At 33.7% G+C, this 20157-nt stretch overlaps 1 protein-coding gene across 7 annotated transcripts in view; it reads right to left on the reverse strand.

Moving 5' to 3' along the window:
* The window catches only part of LOC136790664 (phospholipid-transporting ATPase IA), a 103720-nt gene that overhangs the window by 47063 nt on the left and 36500 nt on the right, over positions 1 to 20157 (reverse strand). For 5 of the 7 annotated variants that reach the window (XM_066995817.1, XM_066995816.1, XM_066995822.1 and 2 more), the window contains 10 exons: positions 19185 to 19229; positions 16487 to 16559; positions 14030 to 14135; positions 12594 to 12676; positions 12375 to 12424; positions 7756 to 7825; positions 6591 to 6675; positions 2787 to 2926; positions 1676 to 1814; positions 323 to 387 (listed from right to left, as the gene is read on the reverse strand). In XM_066995817.1, coding sequence (XP_066851918.1) covers positions 323 to 387; positions 1676 to 1814; positions 2787 to 2926; positions 6591 to 6675; positions 7756 to 7825; positions 12375 to 12424; positions 12594 to 12676; positions 14030 to 14135; positions 16487 to 16559; positions 19185 to 19229 — 856 coding nt within the window. The remainder of the gene's footprint in view (positions 1 to 322; positions 388 to 1675; positions 1815 to 2786; positions 2927 to 6590; positions 6676 to 7755; positions 7826 to 12374; positions 12425 to 12593; positions 12677 to 14029; positions 14136 to 16486; positions 16560 to 19184; positions 19230 to 20157) is intronic. The other 2 variants (XM_066995819.1, XM_066995818.1) reach the window with 1 other exon arrangement.

Below are 20157 nucleotides of genomic sequence, written 5' to 3' on the forward strand. Positions count from 1 at the left end.
TTATTAGATACACTTTGTTTCTGGCAGTCATAGCCAAGTTTTGCAGTTATTCATCAACATTTTGTAACAGAGGCCGTGCTGTCTTCCAGTTGAGCAATCCAAAACTGAGAAGACTAAAAAACAAAACACCCCCTCCCTGCCCTGAACAAACAAACAAAAGGAGTCCTCCCCCCCAGTGGTTTAGCAGAATTTTCTGTATTTGTCCAGATAAATGAATGCTCCAAGTTATTTTTCAAACCACTTCAAACATGATATCTTGATATTTTAAGCAGTAAAAAAACCCACAATGTTTCATTAACTGAAAACTTCATGTTTTACTTACGTCAAGCGAGCCTTCATTTATAACAATTAGTCCCATGTTCTTTCTCAAAAGTTTACAGGAGTGACCTGTTAAAAACATTTTGTTTTCAACAATTTGTTTCACTAAGTCCATTAAAATGTAACAAAGCGTTTTTTTCCTTTATTTATTTATTTTTCTTCTGTAGGGGACAGAAGACTGCCCCATCTGAAATGACTGGTAAAAAAAAAATACTTTACATTCTATAAGAATTAGACATACAGGTAGTACACCAGAATGGTCAGAACTTTCCTTGTTGCAGTTTGTGACTGTTGTTTCTTGTCCTTGTGCTGAGCACCTCTGACTAAAGCACATATTTTCTGTAAATTCCTTTCAGGTAGTTGAAAACAGCAAATAGATCTCCCTTAACTTTGGAAATCTTTGGAATGCAAGCTGCATTCCCATTCTTTTCTGTTATCTTTGATGCTTTAAGCAGAATTTGTGCTATGAGCTAGTAATGATGCAGGCCCAGACAAATAAATATATGCTATTATTCATAAAAAAAATAACAATATTGGTACAAAATGGATTTCCTAAAACCTGAAAGGTTTGTTTGAAAACATTGAAAAATTTGTTTGAAAAACAAATGAAAATAACCACAAACTGACTGTATCACGGGCACATATAAAGTTATTTAAGATTAAAGATAATAATACTAAAAAGAAACCATATAATCAAAATTACATTTTAGGGCACACTTAGGCTGCTTATTACTGAAATGCTGATATGCTCACCTGCAAAGAGTATTAGGTCTTAAATGCAGCTTTCCTGTACTAATATTTAAAAATACAGATTTATCCCTGTTTAACTTAGTTAATTCATGATTTCCTTTTACCCCCATTTAAAATAAAAGGAAACTACAAAAGGAAACTTCTGATTGGTGGTAAAGGTTATAGTTCTTTAATGAACTAACTATATGCTTTACTTTAGTTAAGATCATGGTCACTACCAGCTTTCCTTGAAAGAAGAAGAAACATAGGAAGGAAACTAAAAATACATTTTCTTAATATTATTCCCCTCTCATTGTCCAAAAAACCCAAACCATTTATTCTTCATTATTTTAGATGCTACAAAAAGCACAAATGCCCATTTTTAACTCCTCTCTAGGATAATATGAGTTTTTCTTGCTGCTACTGTTGTAATGGTGGAAGAATCTACCATTCCCCACTCTCTCCCTACCAGAGACCAAAAAATAAAATAGTATTTAAATTCTGGAAACCCATATAATAGCATTATTTTTACAAGATACCTTTCTATTCTGAAAGCAGTTTTACTCCAGCAACTTCTAAAATTTCTAAATCTATCAACAAAGTCATCAAGTAAAAGCATATATAATACCGATGTTAATGGCAGTCTCTTGTTTGTCCCCAGTAAGTATCCAAATTTTTATGTCAGCTTTCATGAGCGTCTCTATGGTCTCAGGCACTTTGTCTTGTAGTTTATCTTCAATTGCTGTTGCTCCAAGTAGCTGAAGATTCTGTGGATATAAAATATTTGGTACACAAAGTTTTTCCAGTTTAAATTCAGTTTTAATCTTTTAGTGTCTTTTGTTTAACTTTTCATGTTTATGAAAAGATTAATGTTCTTAAAATTCATGAATCAGATTAGGTAATCGCTAATAACGTTCTTCAAGTATATTCTTATGAACTTTAAGTTAAATATCTGTGTGTTGTGATAAACTGCCAACTGTATAGCACGAACACTACAACTTCACCCAATTATAGGTGAATACTTTGTTCAGCAAAAGCTGTCCCAGTGCAGGGACACAAAAGTAAAGCTAACAGGGTGATTCCAATTCTGTCTTCTGCTAACTGAAGAGGGCTTACAGAGAAGCCATCTTCCTCTGTGATGTAAGCAGTGAAAGAACAAGTGTCAATAGTCACTTTCTGCAACAAAAGAAATATAAATTCATGAAAAGGAGAAGAAAAACAGTTCAGCACTAAAAAAAAAAAAATGCCTACTGTAGCTGGGAAGACTCCCTCCTTGGAGACACTCAATTTCATTAAAGTGCTAGATAACCTGGTCTAGCTTTAGAATTAGCCCTGTTTTAAACAGTGGGTTATGATTAGATGATCTTCTAATCTTAACTTTTCTGTATGATCATTATATAACAAAGCAGATGTTATTTCTCTGTTAACCACTTTATTCCACAAAACAGCAACCCTGAAAAAAAAATTAACAGTAGCTCAATGCAAAATCAGTACTTTCTGTGAAGCAAGTTACTTGCTGCAAAAACTTTGTCAAATTAATCTTTCCTTCATTTCAATCATCTCAACTGCTAGGACTACGTGATATATCTGTCAGTATACTCCTAAAGCTTTTTCTGTCAAAGCATTATATCTCAGTGACTCAGATTTCATGGTACATGTAAATTTAGAAAAAAAATCAAAAACAAAAACCATAACAAACTACTTCCCCCCAAAACAAAAACCTAGAGAAATGCACATACTTTTTCAATTAGTTCATAGCTCTCCTCAAGTTTGAGCGCTCTGTTCTGTATAGCTGTAGAAGCCCGGTGATAGACATCTAACCATTCTTGATAATCACTTTCTGAAATCTCAGCTACAGCAAAACACAGGGTTCTTAAGCCTAAAGAGAAAGCAGATAGTATGATTCAATATTTTTTTTAGTTTCTTCCTTGATATGCCTACAATGAGTAACTATTAAAAGCTTTTTTCTCCTGTATTTTATGTTTGCTTGTGTCTGATTTTCAACGTATTGCTGCACGTCTTGAAGAAGTTTATTTCATGTATCTAAAATATAAAATGTGATAGAAAGAGAAATTTATGCAGGAGAGTAACTCTTCCAAGGTAGCTGAATTTAATACAGGTGTCACACTTGAGGAAAAAATGAAAATTTTGCAAAACGTTCAACTTATCTTAAACTGTAGAAGAAACAGGAAGCCAATTACACTTGCTGAACAGATAATATACATTAGATGTTTAGGAACATCACAACTGTAAGATTGAATTATACTTCTGAGCAAAAATATTATAAACTTTAATTTTGTTATGATGGGAAGCAGTAACTCTATAATGAAAGCTAAAATATATCACCACAATGTTACAAATTCCCACTTCTTCACCCCTTCCCAAATGTCCTTATGAAGTTATCAGTTGAAGTTAGAAATTTACCATCTAGAAACCAATTGCAAATCCCATCAGATTTATTTTCCCATATCTCAGATTATTCCAGCTTTCCAAATTCTTAAAACAAAATCTTTGTATACAGGCAATGTTTGGAGATTTAACTTAATCTAGTAAATACTATATAAATATATACACATATATATACACAGACACATATATGTACTAGTTATACTTCATAACAGAATTTTTCCTTCACCATAAACCTAGATTGAACACTACAGTGAGAATCTAAGACTCTAAAATAAAAATAAATAAATCTCTTTTCTGACAATACAGACTTAAATTCAATTTAGAGAGACAGTTGCCAAAGTCCTAACAGTTTGTTTTCACATATCGTGAGATTCTTAAGTTTCTAGCACATGAAGTTGGATTAATTCTTTATATATGGAGAAGAGCATTGCTCTAGCCAAATGAAATCTCTTGAAGCCACAATTTGCAGGCAGAGAGATTGAAGAGGGGGATAGGCAGGACTATTGGAGTGTCCTTGGTTATTTACCCACTATTCTCTAGGAGATGAAGAGCATCTTAACGAGGGGTGGCTAAACACAATATTTATTTTTTCACAGGCTTCTGCTGTGCACAGATCGGCACCAACAGCAATTCTGAAATAATCCAAGAGGCTGGGCATAACATAATAATATAATATCGTCAGGACATAAATCATTTGTAATTCTAATATGTTAGTAATTGAGCAGTATTAGGAATAGTATAGGCTTTTTACCGTCTAGACCTAAAGAACAAAAAATTCAGTTGATTTTTTAGTTCTTTGTTTGATAAGAATATGTTAGCAAGATTCAAAGAAATTAAAATGAAGTGAGAAATGACATGAGGGGGGATTATGACTAATAGGAATACAGTTTCCACGATTCTTTCAAAATATTTTAGGCAGATGATAAAACAAAGAGAAGAAATCAGCATGTATAAAATATCAGCAAACATGTCACTTGACACATTTTTCCTTTTAAATCAGAGCTTCATTTTTTTTTCTATTTTAATTAAAAAAAAAGTTTCTTTTCATTTTAATTTAAAGGAATCTTTCAAATAAAAAGTGGAAAACAGAATATCGTTGTCTGCTTCTTAACAGACTGGAACAACAACACAGGAAAATTATACACTTTCTCTATTTATCCAAGCAGGCATTAACACTCAAGCTTAATAAATGCTTAAATATAAATGCCAGCCATGCTAACCACTTCATTTTTGAACAACACACCAAGAGCATGCAGCAAATGCCAAGGACATACTGTACTGCTACATGAAAGGATACACATGAGAAACTTTGCAACGTCATTGGCTGTAATTTAAATCTGATGCAAAAATAAATACCAATTTCATTAATCGATTCCAGAGAGAGGTGTACTTTTTTTTTGTTTTTAAGATTAAATTTAGTGTTTTTGAAAGGTTAGCAATTCACTTCTGAACAGTAAATCTTTTCACCTCTTTAAAAGAAGTGTAAAAAAACATTTGAACAAATTTCTTAACACTAATATATATGAGCACTGGTTTTAAAGAAGGGCAGGATTTTTCACTTTTTATTTTTATTTCATTCAGTCCAATCTGACTGCCAAAGAAAAATGGTATCATTCGTATTACTGATTTAATGAAAACAGTAGTTAAGAATTGGATTTAAATTCTCATATTAGTTCACACATGATAACAGTTATTGATTTATTTTTACCTTTTCTGTAACCAAATATATATACACCCTTATGACCCAATAAGGGTCATGGTTTGACTGTTAAAAAACTGTCCCAAACTTGACACTTAGCTCGCATAAATAGATTTGTAAGGTCAAAGTATGCATCTGAGGCTTCGTGTTGTATTATCAGTCAAATGTCTTCGGTTTTAGCTGTGCTTTCAGCTTTCTTGCAAAGAAGGAAATTTATTCTTCTAAAGAAAGAAATTTTTTGTAAGTTTGAAACTCTCTAAGATTGTTTAAGGCTAACCAAGTGTTTCCTGTAGAGATCTTGATATGGAAAACAAGCAAAAGAAAGATCTCTGGCTTGCTTCTGCTGTCACCAACAAACTCAAGAGATGGTGACTACAACACTAATCAAAATGCTTAATTACACGAACCACAACAGAAACAATTAGAGAAGTCATAAGCATAACAAACAGAAAAAGGATCTTTCCTGATGTAACTACATTTGATCAGACATCAGTTATGAAAAGGTAAGGAAAGCATTTTAGGTAAAGAAAATATTTTAAAGTTTGCTTTCAACTATAAGCTTATTTCTTAAAACACATTGAAGATACTTTTAATGTTCCATTAACAATGTATTAAAAAAACTGATGAGGTAAAAAAAAAAAAAAAAGAATTTCAAATTTCAGATTACCATAACTCTCTACCAGCTCATAAATAAATGAAAACACTATGATACTTCACAGCACAACTCTACAATTCATGCCCTCCCTCTTCTCCTCCTCCTTCTGATATCTTAGTGAAAGAAAGAACTAGGAGCACTGATGGAAAAACTAATACCAAAACAGAAAACTTTCTACAGTTTGCTTTCCTGCTTGTCTATGCTGTGGAACTTAATAATTGGCTGTTTGTATCAATAGTCTTAATTTCATAGTCTCTTATATTTTACTTACTACTCCTACTTCATGAGCCCTAATGGAGCAACTGCTTTGAAAGAGTGGTTGTTAAAAAGTAGCATATGGAAAACTAGTGATTACAATTCCTCTTATTGTGAGTGGCGACAGAAAAAATATATTGTAAAGCTGCCTTAAAAACACTATGCTAGTCATATGCAAGTATATTCACTTTGGCTGCTGTTTCTTATGCTACAGCATTCATTGTGTGAGGGAGATTAAAGTGATCACGAAAGATGAACCATTCACTAAGACAAAAAATTGTACGATATGTTTTCTGCTCTTCGGAAAAATATATTTTGTTTAAAAGCGTCTGAAGTGTTGTTTTCTTTCTTTTAAACTTACTACTGAAGCTTTTTCAGAAGATTATCTTTTAAGGGAGGCATTACTAAAATGTAATTTTCTAACTTCATGTGAAGAAAACATTACAGCAACATAAAATTGCAAAACTGAATAGTTGAACAGTAACCACATTTGCATTTAGTTTTAAATTGAATAGTATCACCCACCTTCTGTAGCAAACTGCTCTAGATGTTTTAAGGTGATTTCTTTGTATTTTGAACTCTCAGCAAGGCGGTCATAAATTACAGTATCCTACAACATAAATAAAATGAACACAAAACAATTTAATAGAAAAATGTGTTTTGTAGACAATAAAAACAGGAAAAAGTGGCAGAAAAATATGCAGTACTGTATTAGTTTACTTCAGTACAAATATATAAATGAATAGAAGTAAATTTATTTCAGTGGAAGGAAAAAAGGACGCTCTAAACCCTCTGAATCTCTAAAATTAAAAACTACATCACAGCAGAATTTCTCTCTCCTACATGTTTTGCTGTTATTTCCCTTCATTTTGAAAGGTACAGTATCTTCTTTTGTCTTGCCATGCGGATTATTTTGATCTTTTAAAATGCTGTCTTTGTTTTAATATTAAGCTCAAAATGTAAAATTAGTTTTGCATAACTGTCATTCGTAGGCTTTTGTAACCAGCTTGATACACAGAATGCTAACGAAAGCTTCTTGTCTTCTCTTGAGAAGATGCAGGATGGACATTTATATTCCATCAACTTTAGCTTTTTAAACCATTCAGGAACTAGATGTGCATCACCATCCCTCCTCCCCCGATCAAACATGAATTTAGATATGGACCAAGAACTAATGAGAAACCCTGCCATTCCTATATGCAAGTGTGATTAGGCTATCTTCTGATCTTAATCTTCAGGAAGATTTACTTCTGGCATAACACTGATGATAGGCTAAAATTCCCAGTTCTAGTAATCTAGTTGTTTATACTAGATTATTATTCCCACCTACTGATTCACGCTCAACAACCCCAGCAAGTAAATGATATGAAACCATACCTTCATCTATTTTCGTGGAGTACAGAAAGAAACAATTAATAGGAAGTATAAAGGTATTAGTCAAAGTACAAAGAACAGAAGTACACAATGAACAGGTCTCTCTTACCTTCTTACGCAGTTAGTAAGGAAAAAAATAAACTAGTTCATCACATTAAACAACTACATAATAAAATCATGTAAACTGAAAAAGGCATCATCCTCTCCCATCCCTCACCATTTTCAATGTTTAGAAATTCTACCATTCTAACAACTTTTTGCTTTTGTACGTGTAAGTGCATGTTCTTTGATAAAGTGAAAATATAGTAAAACTCACAGCTCCTTTGCAGTAGAGTCTTAACTTTCCTGTTGGGGTGCGAACTATCACTGACATTCTCTTCCTAGAGCTGAAACAGAAATAAATGCCCAGTAAGTGGGTAGTTCATAAATATTTATATTTAACAACATTTTATCTACGAATATTGGTATGTAAGTTACATAATTCAAAAGAAAAGGAACAAAGCTATTCTGAATGATGTTTTCAGGTGACTGGGATGGAAAAAGTTTCGCTGTCTAATAACTAGAATGAATGCAGTCTTTCTGTGCACTTCTCTGTAGGTCTTTTTCCTGCAAAAAGGAATTTAAGAACCTTTACTGTCACCTTAATATTGTCTACTGATCGCAGAAAAGCATCTTATGGCATAAAGCATATGTGACCAAGATCATAAAGACCACTTCAGCATTTTCTTCCTTCCCAGCCAAACAGGAAGAGTCCCTAGTATACTGTGCTGCGTTACTGTCATCAAATGCTTCAGAGTTCTATTCATCACACATTATTTTAAGCATGCTGAGATTTAGAAGGTGCCTTGCCTCATGTTAACTACTCTATGACTGTCAGTTGTTAATGAGATCTATGTTTTTTTTCTGTCAGTCCTAATGACTGAAGTCAAGGTAGGAATGGGAAGAAAGGATGGACAAGATGGTCATCTTTGCTTTCTGTCTTCCCTTTGAAGGCCTCCAACAAACCTACTTTAGATTCAATATCATACCCAGTCAAAATGTGTATTTATACCATAATTCTTTCAAACCTTTTTTTTTCCTTTTTTTTTTTTTTTTAACATCTCCACAGGAATTATTTAGGGAACAAAAATAATTTGTCATGCATCCAGCTCACAGTAAAATACACAAAAGAGATTGAAGTAAATGGTCCTTTTATAAGTTCAGTTCCTGTTGGGAACTGGATCCCATTTATAGATCATCAAATAGCATTGTATGAATGGTTTCTGAAGTTCAGATTGCCAAGGAAAACATCCCATAAGTGGAATATATGGAGATAGGTTAAGGAAAGAATTTTAAAATTACTCGTGAAGTAACTGCCTGAATATTATCTTCAAGAAAATATTTTCCTATTCCACCTATGTGTGCACTTTGCTTCAAGCAGAGATCTGAGCAGCAATATTTAATTACATTTCTACTGTGACTATTGCATAAGACAGCATAAAAAGACATTAACTGCTGCAACTCTTTCTCTATTTCATCTCTAATCTAAAAAATCTCAGATAAAACCCTTAGACAGTGTCCAGTCAGGGATTCACTAAGATAACCATTGAGAAATTCAGATAATCTAAATTGCAATTATGTTGCTTAAGCTTTCTTTAAAATCCTGAGATTCAATTGATTACTGGTATAATTGTTTAGCTTATAGCTGCCTTAATTCATTACATCAGCCTGAATGTTCAGCTAAGGAAAAGAGGAGGAACTTGTTATCTATCTATCTATCCATCTATTTATTTATTTTCAAACATATGTATATATATGTGTATGTATATATATTTACTGTTTATACAGATACACACACACACTTCATAGCTAAAAACTAAGCAGTTTTTTACTTGTCTTGTAATACAAGAAAATTGCAATCCTGAAGTTCTGCATACAGCTGCATGCGTATCAATCTACTGAAGATGCACCAGAGAATAAGCAATGTTTTCCTGTAACTTTCTGAAACTTGATCTGTGAAGACAGACATTGAATCTTGACTGACATATATTCTTCTTAGCAAAACTGCAATAAAGCTTATCAGAGGACTTTCTGTCAAGGACTTCTAACTTTTAACTTTTTATGAGCCTTTTCACTGCAGTGATAGTCTTATGTCTGTTTTGTGGTAAAATAAGTAACCATAAAATTGCGCTATTAAATGAAACTCAATGCGATACCATTTTTTTTGTTTTACTTTCTTCACATAGGAGAGACAATAGCTGGTAATTCCTATGGAATTGTCATGGGATTACAGCTCAGCTGAATCATTGTGAGGGGACAGAAACAGTCTTGATGGGCCCTCTGCTACTTTGCAAGGCCTATCTACGGTTTAAGATGAAATTTTCATCAGAGTTTATCCACACAAACACAAAAAACAAATATTGCTACCAAGGTTTTTGTACCTCTTCTGTCAGCCACTTTTTTTTTCCCCCCCCTACATTTACAAGTATCAGTCTTCAGTCAGAACAGGACCAGTACACTTTGTCCCTCTTTCAGTGATGGAGAGGAGATAAGATCTGAAATGCTCTAGAAGGCAGCCTTCTGTCTGCACAGTACAACAGCCAAGGCAATGTGCATTATTCATAAAACTGATCGGGTCTGAGACTTGTCAAGCTATTGATGCATTTCAGACAAATTACAGTGGTATTCTACATCAAAAATGTTTTTCTCTAGACAAGGAGCTTTACCCTATAACTACCACAGAAGACTTATGCTAGAATATGGAGATGTGCTCCTGGGATGCAGAGGAAGATCAGTCATTAAATCAATAGATGATGCATACTCCAGATATTGAAATACAATTACTAGGTCTATAGTCATCAGTGAAATTAATTCTGGTGCTAAAATTCAATTCATTCCTCTAACCAAACAGATACAATCAAAACCTCCATCAGTAGAACTGTGTGCGTAATGACACATTCTTGCACTGATGTGCAATTTCTACACTGATAACGGCCATAGCTTATGCTTACTGAAACAAGGAATCACATACTGAAATTCATGCTACCTAGCCCAGGTGAAAAGACAGTGCATGTACTCAGCACAGGGGTAACAGTAAGCATAAGATTTTCTCCGCTTTTGGATCCTTAACTGACACAACGGACTTGATTTTGACTTGGTTTTGGCTCCCAGGAGATAGCTGCAGTTTTTCTATTTGTTATAATTTCAGGTGACAGAATATGAGAATGCACACAGCATTTCCTTCCACAACTCCTTCTCCTGACATCATGGGGAGCCCTGAACAGCACAGAGTCACAACAGGGTCTAAAAAAACTCTTTAGTTCCTTAAACTTAGGGTACCACAGCAGCTGTGGCATCTGAGCAAGGTATCTGTTGGAGACAAATGAAACTGAGTACTACTCATAAGGACACTAGTTACTCCACAGACATTAGCACTACATTTCAGGAATAACTCCCTGCTGCTTTAGGATTATCAGTCATTTTCAGTATGCTCACAAGCCAGTTGGACTGAAAGCTACTGCCTTACAAAGGATAATTAGCATATTGTATACTTTTGTTTTCACAGGCACACCTCTGATCACTGCAAAAACGGAGTACCATAAAATACAACTCTGCCAAGCATTCCTACAAGTTTTACTTATGTAACTTACTTCTCTGAAGGACTACTCTATCAAATATTGACACTGTTGCGCTCTTGCTGAAGAGTCTGATCTGGTTTGTACTGGAAGGCAGTAAGAAATTAGTTTGCATTTCTTCTGGGGAAAAAAAAACACCCTAGAACACCTGGAAACTCTTAACTCAGGAGGAGTCTTAATTGTTACAGATTACTGCTCTGAAGGTACATGCTGCTACCCATACATATGGTGTTAGGTTTTTGAGTCAGAATTTCTCCTGCTATGGAGCAAGGGTGACCTCTAGTGCTTCCAACAAGTCAGTTCCAAGCAAAGCTAAACCTAGAATAAACAAAAACAGCTATAAAAACAGAATGCATGGTAAAGTTTTGGTGATTGGTATCCACTGAAAAGCTCAGTCCTCCAAAGGCTAAGATTCAAAAGGAATTCTCCATTCTCCATGAAGTATCACTGTTTAAAATATGGTTTTAGACTGACACAGAATTTTAAGATCTATGAAATCAAGATAAAGAGCAAAAATAGGAACAAAATAGGAATCTTTTACTGCTACCCCATGAATAAAGTATGAACTTACACAAATGTCAGAATAACAATATACAAGCAGATGTGCAACATGCTTGCTAAATTTCCAGAACAAAAAGTGAAAAAAGTGCCTACAGGAAAATGAAACAATGGCGGAAGTCTGAAAAATGTCAAGTATGTCCTCTACAATATAGAAAACATTAATGTTAATTGCAAGAAGTCATTAAAATACATTCAGAACTATAAACAAGTCTGTTGCTTTTTTTTTTTCACTCTGCTGATTCTTCTGTTATACTTTGCATTATTATTACTATTATTATCATTACAGTATTATTACTATTATTAGAACTACAGGCAACTACTTCTCTCATTTCACACAACCTATCCATCTACAGCCCCTTTTCTATTGCTTTGGATTTTTATTTATTTTTTGATCTTTTAGAATCCTCAAGGTGAACTCAAGGGAAACATAAGAGGACAAGGAAAGGCAAACAATGATCACTTTCCGCAAGCATGTTTTTGAAACTGAGCAAAAGCAAAAGTGGAAAATATTAGACAGAAAGGAGATGACAAAAAATATATGCCTCTGGAAATATTTTGGAAGAAAACCAGAAGCGTGATCTTAATCAAGTGCGCTATTTTACCTATGGTATGATCACATACTATATATTTCATTATAGAAATAAAAGCCAAGCCTGCACACTTTGCCTGTACAAGTATCAAAAATGCAAATGTTTACCCATAAGGTAAATTCATAAAGTATTCTCACAAAAAGACATTAAGTGCTCAACAAGCTGCTTACCTTGTAAATTCCAGCACATTCAGCAGTTCATATCTCTCTTCTTGTCCCAGCTGAAAAATAAAAAAAGTTGGAAATTAATGCAAAAGAAACTACAGCAGAACAATCAAAAATAAACAAACAACATCTCAATAGATATGTACTATGATGCAGTTATTCAGAAATTATTTAATATGGCAATAGTAAATACAGCAAATTATAATGGTACCCCAAAATACTTACAGACTCTATGATTACTGAGTCAGGTGTCCTTCCAGTGAATACAAAATGAAGATGCCTGGCTGCTCTGACCAATGCTCCTTCATCTGCAACAAGTCAATCAGTAGTACTTATTTTACAAGATGTACAAGAAAACTGTTAGCTTACCCCATGATTTAATAGATGCTTTCAATTTCTTTTTTCCTTTAAAGATTTCTAAGACCAGACTCGATGCTGGTAAGTACTCTTTGTTTCTCCTGTTAAAACTGTGATGAAATTAATTTACAGTTCACAGAAAATAAGCCCCCAAAAGAGCACATCTCTCAGTACAGTGATGAGAACACACTCTCCAAAGTTTTAACTTGCAAACTAATAAATTATGCATTCCGGTAGATGCAATGACACTGCTTCACTGAAAAACGAGACATACTGCCTTCTTTCTACCCCTAAGCATACCTTCAGGGACTCAGATGTTTGGATGCTGACTAAACACCGTTTAGAGAACAAATCTCACAATTCCTAAGTGCCTTATTCACTAGGGAGCTGCACAACGTACTTTCCCTTTTATTTAAGTTGTGATTTAGAAGTAAAGAGTGATAAATCATTCCAGTAAATAATAGATAACTTCAGTAGCTACATTTGGGAACCCAGTCTCCAATGGGCATTGGTTCTCTCCAAATGGTTTAAACCATCAGAACAGAATTAGCTCACCGTTGCTAAAAAAAAAAAAAAAAAAAAAAAAAATGCTGCCATGGCCCAGTTAGCTTTATTTATGGCCCTACCACCATCTGTGTCTTTCAATTTTTGAAGGATAGAATTTCCAGATAGATAGCCACGTAGGAGTTGGGGCAGACAGGGATGACGAAGACTGAAGAATATCTGCTTCACGTCACATATTTCAAAGATTTTGCCTTGCTGCGTTGTGTCCCAAATTCAAAAGTTGTCTATGAACCAAGGTAGGCTTCAACTAGACCTTTTGTGCTATAATCTTTTCTCAGTCTCTAGTAGACTTGATCTCTACTTTTATCCTATTAAAACAATTTCTTGTTCATTTTTGATTACAAACAGTCTGTGCTAATTACCATGGTTACAGAATAGGTTCACAAGCAAGGACAGTTTATCTCCTGGTTTGATTTCTATTTGCATTTGAGCGCTTCCTTTGGACTTCCTCACCAATCTGATGACAGCTTATGAATGCTATATGGTTAATTACCCTTTGTCCTCATATAATCCAGACGACATCTGTATAAATATTCTAAGGCAAATCAGAAAAGTCTACATTCATATTTTTAGACAAAACTGATTCTAGCTGACACTTTTTTTTGATATGTTTTCTTTTTTAATTTCAGAAGATACTTCAAAATAAACAGTACATTTTAAATAAAATTTGCTTGTTGAGTAAATAGTTTTTACTATTTTTAAAATTTTACTGTAAGTTCACTCAGTTATTTGACCCTCACCTGGAGATGCTGCTTGATATACAATCTTATCACCTTCTCTTTCTGGAACTGCTGTATGACACACTGCCATCATCGTCAAAAACTCACATATTATAGGTGCAGTTGGCTAAAAAAAAAAGTCAGGAAATGATTAATAATTTAATCCATAAGCAATTCAATTTTAATAATATGAACAGATAGTAACCAAGAAAATGATAATGAAAGATTTTTCTCTCTTTAAACTATCAACAATTAAATAAAGCAGACATTATCTATCTGTACACCAATTTCAACATGCAAAATAATTTCTTGCTTCTGTACTTCAATATAAGCAATGTAGAGTTTAGTGGTATTCACTATCATACAATCAAAAACAAATAATCAGAAACACAGAACAATTTAAAAAAGCATTTTATAGGGAAGGTAAATCTGAATGCTGTATTGAAAATGTAAAATGATTTCACAGATTTTTTTATTATTTACTGAAGTCTCTTTGGATGTTGTTGTTTTTATTAAAAAATATTCCTTCTAACATTACTTTTGCCTAACACCTTATTTCTTAGCATACTTTTTAAGAGCCTTTGGAAAGATTTAGCAACCAAATCTGAAAGCCATTTGGAAAATACTGCAAGGTCAGGCAGCCAGTTTTTAAAGGAAGATACTAAGATGAGTATCCCAGGCACTTCAAAATCTACAAAGCTGAAAGAATTTCACATGCTTTAACCAAGAAAGGGGAAAAGAATGTATCTAAGCAGAAATAGTTGACTGTTTTTGACTAAAAAGAACTAACACCCCTTATTAGTACAGCTGAAGTTTGCAAATGAATGAACTGACTCCTGAATGATTGCTGAAATGAAACCACACCATTCCCTTCTAAATAAGATCAGTTGCCACCTCAACCAAGATTTCTCATAGCATATTTGTAGTATTTCTTTATGTTACTTTGTAAAATATAATAATCTCTGAAAACCTAACCTAATTCCACAGTACAAAAACACTGATGGGTGACTTGTAAAGCTCAGATGAATTCAAAGCTTTTCAAAATCAAACATGGGAGTAGATTCCTGTCCTCTTCCACTGATGGCCCCAAGATGCTCTAAAGATGTATTCAAAAGGCTGAACTACAGATTCTTTTCCAAATCACTTATAAACACATTCAACGTGTATTGGTGAAACATCTTTGAATTCTTTTAATTTGTGCCTGAATTTTAAAGATGTATACAAATGCTTTTTTTCTCTTTTTTAGAAAAAGGTAAATAGCTCATTAGATCTTGCTCATATTACATAGACCTAATAGTGTGTATCTACCAGAAAACTCTAAAGATTCAATCACCTGTGCACCAAGGATTCTCTAGACAACAGCAGCAACAGGATGATGCTTCTTCAAAGCAGTCCACATAACTAGCACTGAAACTGGCCTGTGCAGGTAAATACAAGAGCCCCCGCTGCTTTAGATATGCTTGAGATTTGCACTAGCGTACCAGGCATTTAAGGCTGCCCCATTTGTAGAAACAAAATGCTTCATTGCCTGCCAGTTACCCTGAAATTACCCTCAGGGAAAGATAAAATTTAAGGAAATAGGAGTAATTTATTTACACTCCAAATATAGAACAAGAACACCTGCATTAATAGTGTAAATGTAAAGTGTAAAAAAAAGTCTCTTGTACAAATGAAAAAATAAATAGTAATGGTGGTACTGCTTCTTATATCATAAACCTTATATCATAAACCTACTAACTTTCTGTTAAATGTATTTTCTCTTTGGGGCAAAGATTAGTCTCTAGAAACGTGTGACAGCAACAGAATGGCCAAGGTTGGAAGGAACCTCTGAAGATCCTCTAGTCCAACGCCCCTGCCAAGCAGGATCACCTAGGGCACATTGCACAGGATGGCATCCCAGGCAGGTTTTGAATATCTTCAGAGAAGGCGACTCTACAACCTTTTGGGGCAACCTGTTGCAGTGCTCTGTCATCCTCACACTAAAGAAGTGCTCTCTCATATTCAGCCATCTGTTTCATCTCATCATCTGAGCTGATGATCTAACCTTATGTAAGCGTGTACACAAAAACAATGTATATAGTTAATTCCTGATTCTTATCTAAGCCTGGGCACTGAAATAATTAGTCACGTCATGAGAGAAACTTAACTGACTGATCCTGAAAGCTTTGATGGAGATCATGACGTTGTATGCACAGCAGGACTTAAGATAAAACAACCATAGAATGTAGAATGTAAGACTGTTATATTTCAGGCTTAGAAAATTCTAAATCAACTCTACAGAAGATAAGATTAGATGTTATTTCCAAGTGGATATAATTAACATATATCAACAATGAATAATATAAAAGTATTCATGAGGGCATGCTGATTTTGTGTAAGTACATTATCTATTTTCCTTCAAAGGACATAATGTTTTGACTTAGTGAGAGCAATGTTCTAATTTCATAAAACAACACTGATTGTTTCTATATCACTTACATGATTGTTCTGAAGATTCTCCAATAGTGATGAGTCACTAAATGTCTTTTCTTCTCCATTTTGTGAGCCCTGCCTAGAAATAATAAAGTAAAAAAGAGATCACCATTAGTGTATTCTTACGTGATTTGCATATGAATTCTTATGTTGCCATGCCAGGGTCAAAACACAAATTTTAGTTTGTAGATGTCACAATAAAGGGATGCAGTCACATGCTGAGAAAATGAAGCGAAAAGGAATTTGTTTCATATCCCCAAACTTTATCTAATTTTAATAAACCTTGATTTATATAAGTACACTCAAATCAAGGGAAGTTTTTCTGCTCACTTTAGATAATGCAGGAGGAAGTAAAAATCAATCTACACTGTAAGACTGGCTCCTGATCTCCATAGGAAGAGATTATTGGAACAATTCAGAACAACATACACCTGGATAGGTTATATTCCTTTGAGAAATTAGCAGCTTTGGAATAGGTTTGCAAGTGTCTGCAGAAAAGAAAGTCAGGTACCTGAAAGGGGTAAGCAAACTGATTTCAGACATTAAGGAAGCCTGGACAGGGATGGTTTGTTTTCTACTGCTTGTGACCAAAAAGAAGCCTAGTAAACTCATGTATAAAGACACAGCAACAATGGTGAAGTAGCAAAGGATTGAAGAGACACAGGATGGAGACGGTTCTTGAGAAATGAAGTCACACAATAACTTTCATATTCCACAAGTCTTGTGGCTGAAGCTGAGAGCTCAAAATAAGTTACTTCTAGCAAGATGTTACTACAGCTGATTGTTGAGTATCAAGACAATCCAGTTGAGTTTGGAATCTCAGTGAAACAAAACAGTGCTGAAAAGTGAACCCACTTAGAGGAAAGTGTTCATTATTTTTCATTTACTTTGGATTTTGCCTTGAATCTTAGAAGAAACTGAATACACTCAGTGATTTTAAGTTGAAGCATAAGACACACTTGTCTCAACAGCAGTCTAAAGATCTATGAAAAAAGTGAGCTGTTCTAGTCCTGTATTATCACAAAGGAATACAGAGTGCTGTCATTTTGTATAACTACTGAAGGACTGCTTTTTCCAAAAGCCTATTATGAAAGTGAGGAATTCAAAGCATCTTCAATCACCAAGATTTTCTCTTCTATTTTTTTTAATGCAAAGCAGCTGGATATTGTAATGCTAGAAGTTAAAGATTTCAGATACATTAGATTTATTTAGAGCTTAAGGCAAGCTTTGACTGTTTAAAGCTTTCTGTCAGAAAGACTTCAGGACATTTTTCAGATTCTCAGTACCAAAAACACTGAAAAATATTTGCAGATATTGCTGTTTTCCAGTAGGACAGAATGTATTTCTAGTACTAAAAATAAATATTAAAAGGCTTTGGAATTTGGTACATTATTCATTTTAAGTCTAGAAATGTTAGTCAGATTTATTTAATTGTAACAGATTTATATACAAAAATAATTTTCCTAAGTAATTTATTTTATAAATATTTACACAAATTTCACAGTTTATAAAAGGGATATGTTTAACCACTATTCAGGCATAGGTTCATTTTCCTATTTTAGATGTGCTTATTGAAATTCTGATGTGTATTACTAAAAAATAGCCTTACTGCATAAATATCATACAAAAACATGCTTTATTTCACTTAAGCATTGCATTAATGAAACCACTCATTTTATTGCACAGTTAAGAACACTTTTGTTTGTAATAAACAACTACAAAATATTATTAAATTATAAAATAAAAATTAAATAGTAATATCAATAAGAATGTTTGTAATAATCAGGTCATAACATCAAATAAGGATCTTCAGATCAGGTAAGATTTTAGGGTGTGTATATGTACTACTTTTTGGAAATATGTGGAGGGATTTTCAAAAAAAATTAAATCTAAAGAAAAAAATGTTAGTTTTAAGCTATCATATCAAGCTATTTCTTGTAAACCTTTTACATATAAGGAGACAACATATTACAGAGTTTTGGGTGATGTATCTTGCAATGACTTTCAACAAATACAATAAAGATAATTTAAAAACCGTAAATGAAATTTTGTCCTGCGTTTATCTCACTTTATTTTGATTGCAAATAATTAATTTAAGAAAGAACAAGAAGGAAGTGCAAGCCATCATGCAGATGGCAGCAGAAAGGATGCCTGGACTTAGCCTTTCCTGAGGTCCCTGTCAGGAGACTCATGTTGGCCTCAAGTGTAATTGTGTATTTTAATTACAGTTTCAGATAAGAATTAGGCAGTGCTAATACTCTAAAAATACCTGCAGGAAGCAAAACATTAACTATTATTTTTTTTCCCACTCTCAAACATAGATTATTTTTCAAACACATTAGAGGTTATTACTGAACTATTGCTAGATAACAGTAGAAAACTGTGATCAAAGCTACCGTAACACCAACTACCTTTATAAATGACAAAAGTCTCTCCAATAATCAATTCTGACTTGTACAGGCTACCTTTAGGATATGATAGGATACCTCAGTAACCCTAGTAACAATTCTTCTCCAGAGTACACAAGCTAACACCATATAATTCTTATGTCATAAATTCGTGTAATACTTGGTTGGCCTGCATCGACTTGAAACATAACTTCTGAGTAACATACTTCGCATTTAGCTGTGTTTCTAAAAATCTATCTCATCAGCTTTAAGCTTGAATCTTAAACACCACATACTAAATGATTTTTGGAGCTTACCAATCATCTGAAGGAACACTATAGTCCTCAGGCTCGGGGCAATGGCTGCACAAGAAGCAAAGGAGGAATAGAAACAGGGAGAGGAAAAAGAATCACAAAGGCTAAAAAAATTTGATCACATATAAAAGAGAAGTTAGTTCATGAAATTGAATGACTAAGAAAAGTTTTAAAACCATCTCAACTGAATATTTTGATAGTGCCTAAAAAGAATAAAATATGCAAAATCTTATGTTTCTCTTGAGACTTTATAAAATATAAATGATCATTTTTTTTTGATTGGAAGCATGTCTACTTACTAACTTACACCATCTGATATCAAAGCATTAGCCCTCTTTACAATTCTAGCTTTATATTTCAGTATACATTTTAATAATGCTTTTTGTTTGTAAATAAAAGGTATGTTTTTTTTTTCCCCATTATCCAAAGCTATGCTAATGCAGCTTATCTGAGTTCACAAAATGTTTAAAAACACAGCTAGCAATTGCACATCAGGATTCAGCCCCATGATGACACAATTTTGAATATATCACAATTTAGAATACATCAGAAAGAAGAGGCATAGGAGACACAACAACCACTTCTATCCTTTTCTGTTTTCCAATCTCTCATCTGCACCAATACAGAGAGAGAGTTCCCTCAGTAGCCATCATGCTGTAGTGGCTATTTACTGTAAAAAGAAACTCTGCTTTCTAAACAGTGATGCTTATCTGACAAGCATCTGATAGCTATATATTTTCAAAAAGATGCGGATAGGAGCTATGAAATATAGGAAGAAGAATCAGACCAAATTATTATTATTATTTTTAAAGTACAGTCATATCCAGGTTTTGCAAAGGAGAAATTTCAGAATTTGTGCTATACTAAGTGCAGACGAAGGTATATAACAAACCAAATATTGATTTTATGTGCCATTACCATTAGTGTATTTTTTTCATCTTAGCTCACATGGTTGAAGTTGAGCCATATATATAGG

Source organism: Anser cygnoides, chromosome 4, assembly GCF_040182565.1.
Source record: "Anser cygnoides isolate HZ-2024a breed goose chromosome 4, Taihu_goose_T2T_genome, whole genome shotgun sequence".
In the NCBI taxonomy this organism is placed as follows: Eukaryota; Metazoa; Chordata; class Aves; order Anseriformes; family Anatidae; genus Anser; species Anser cygnoides.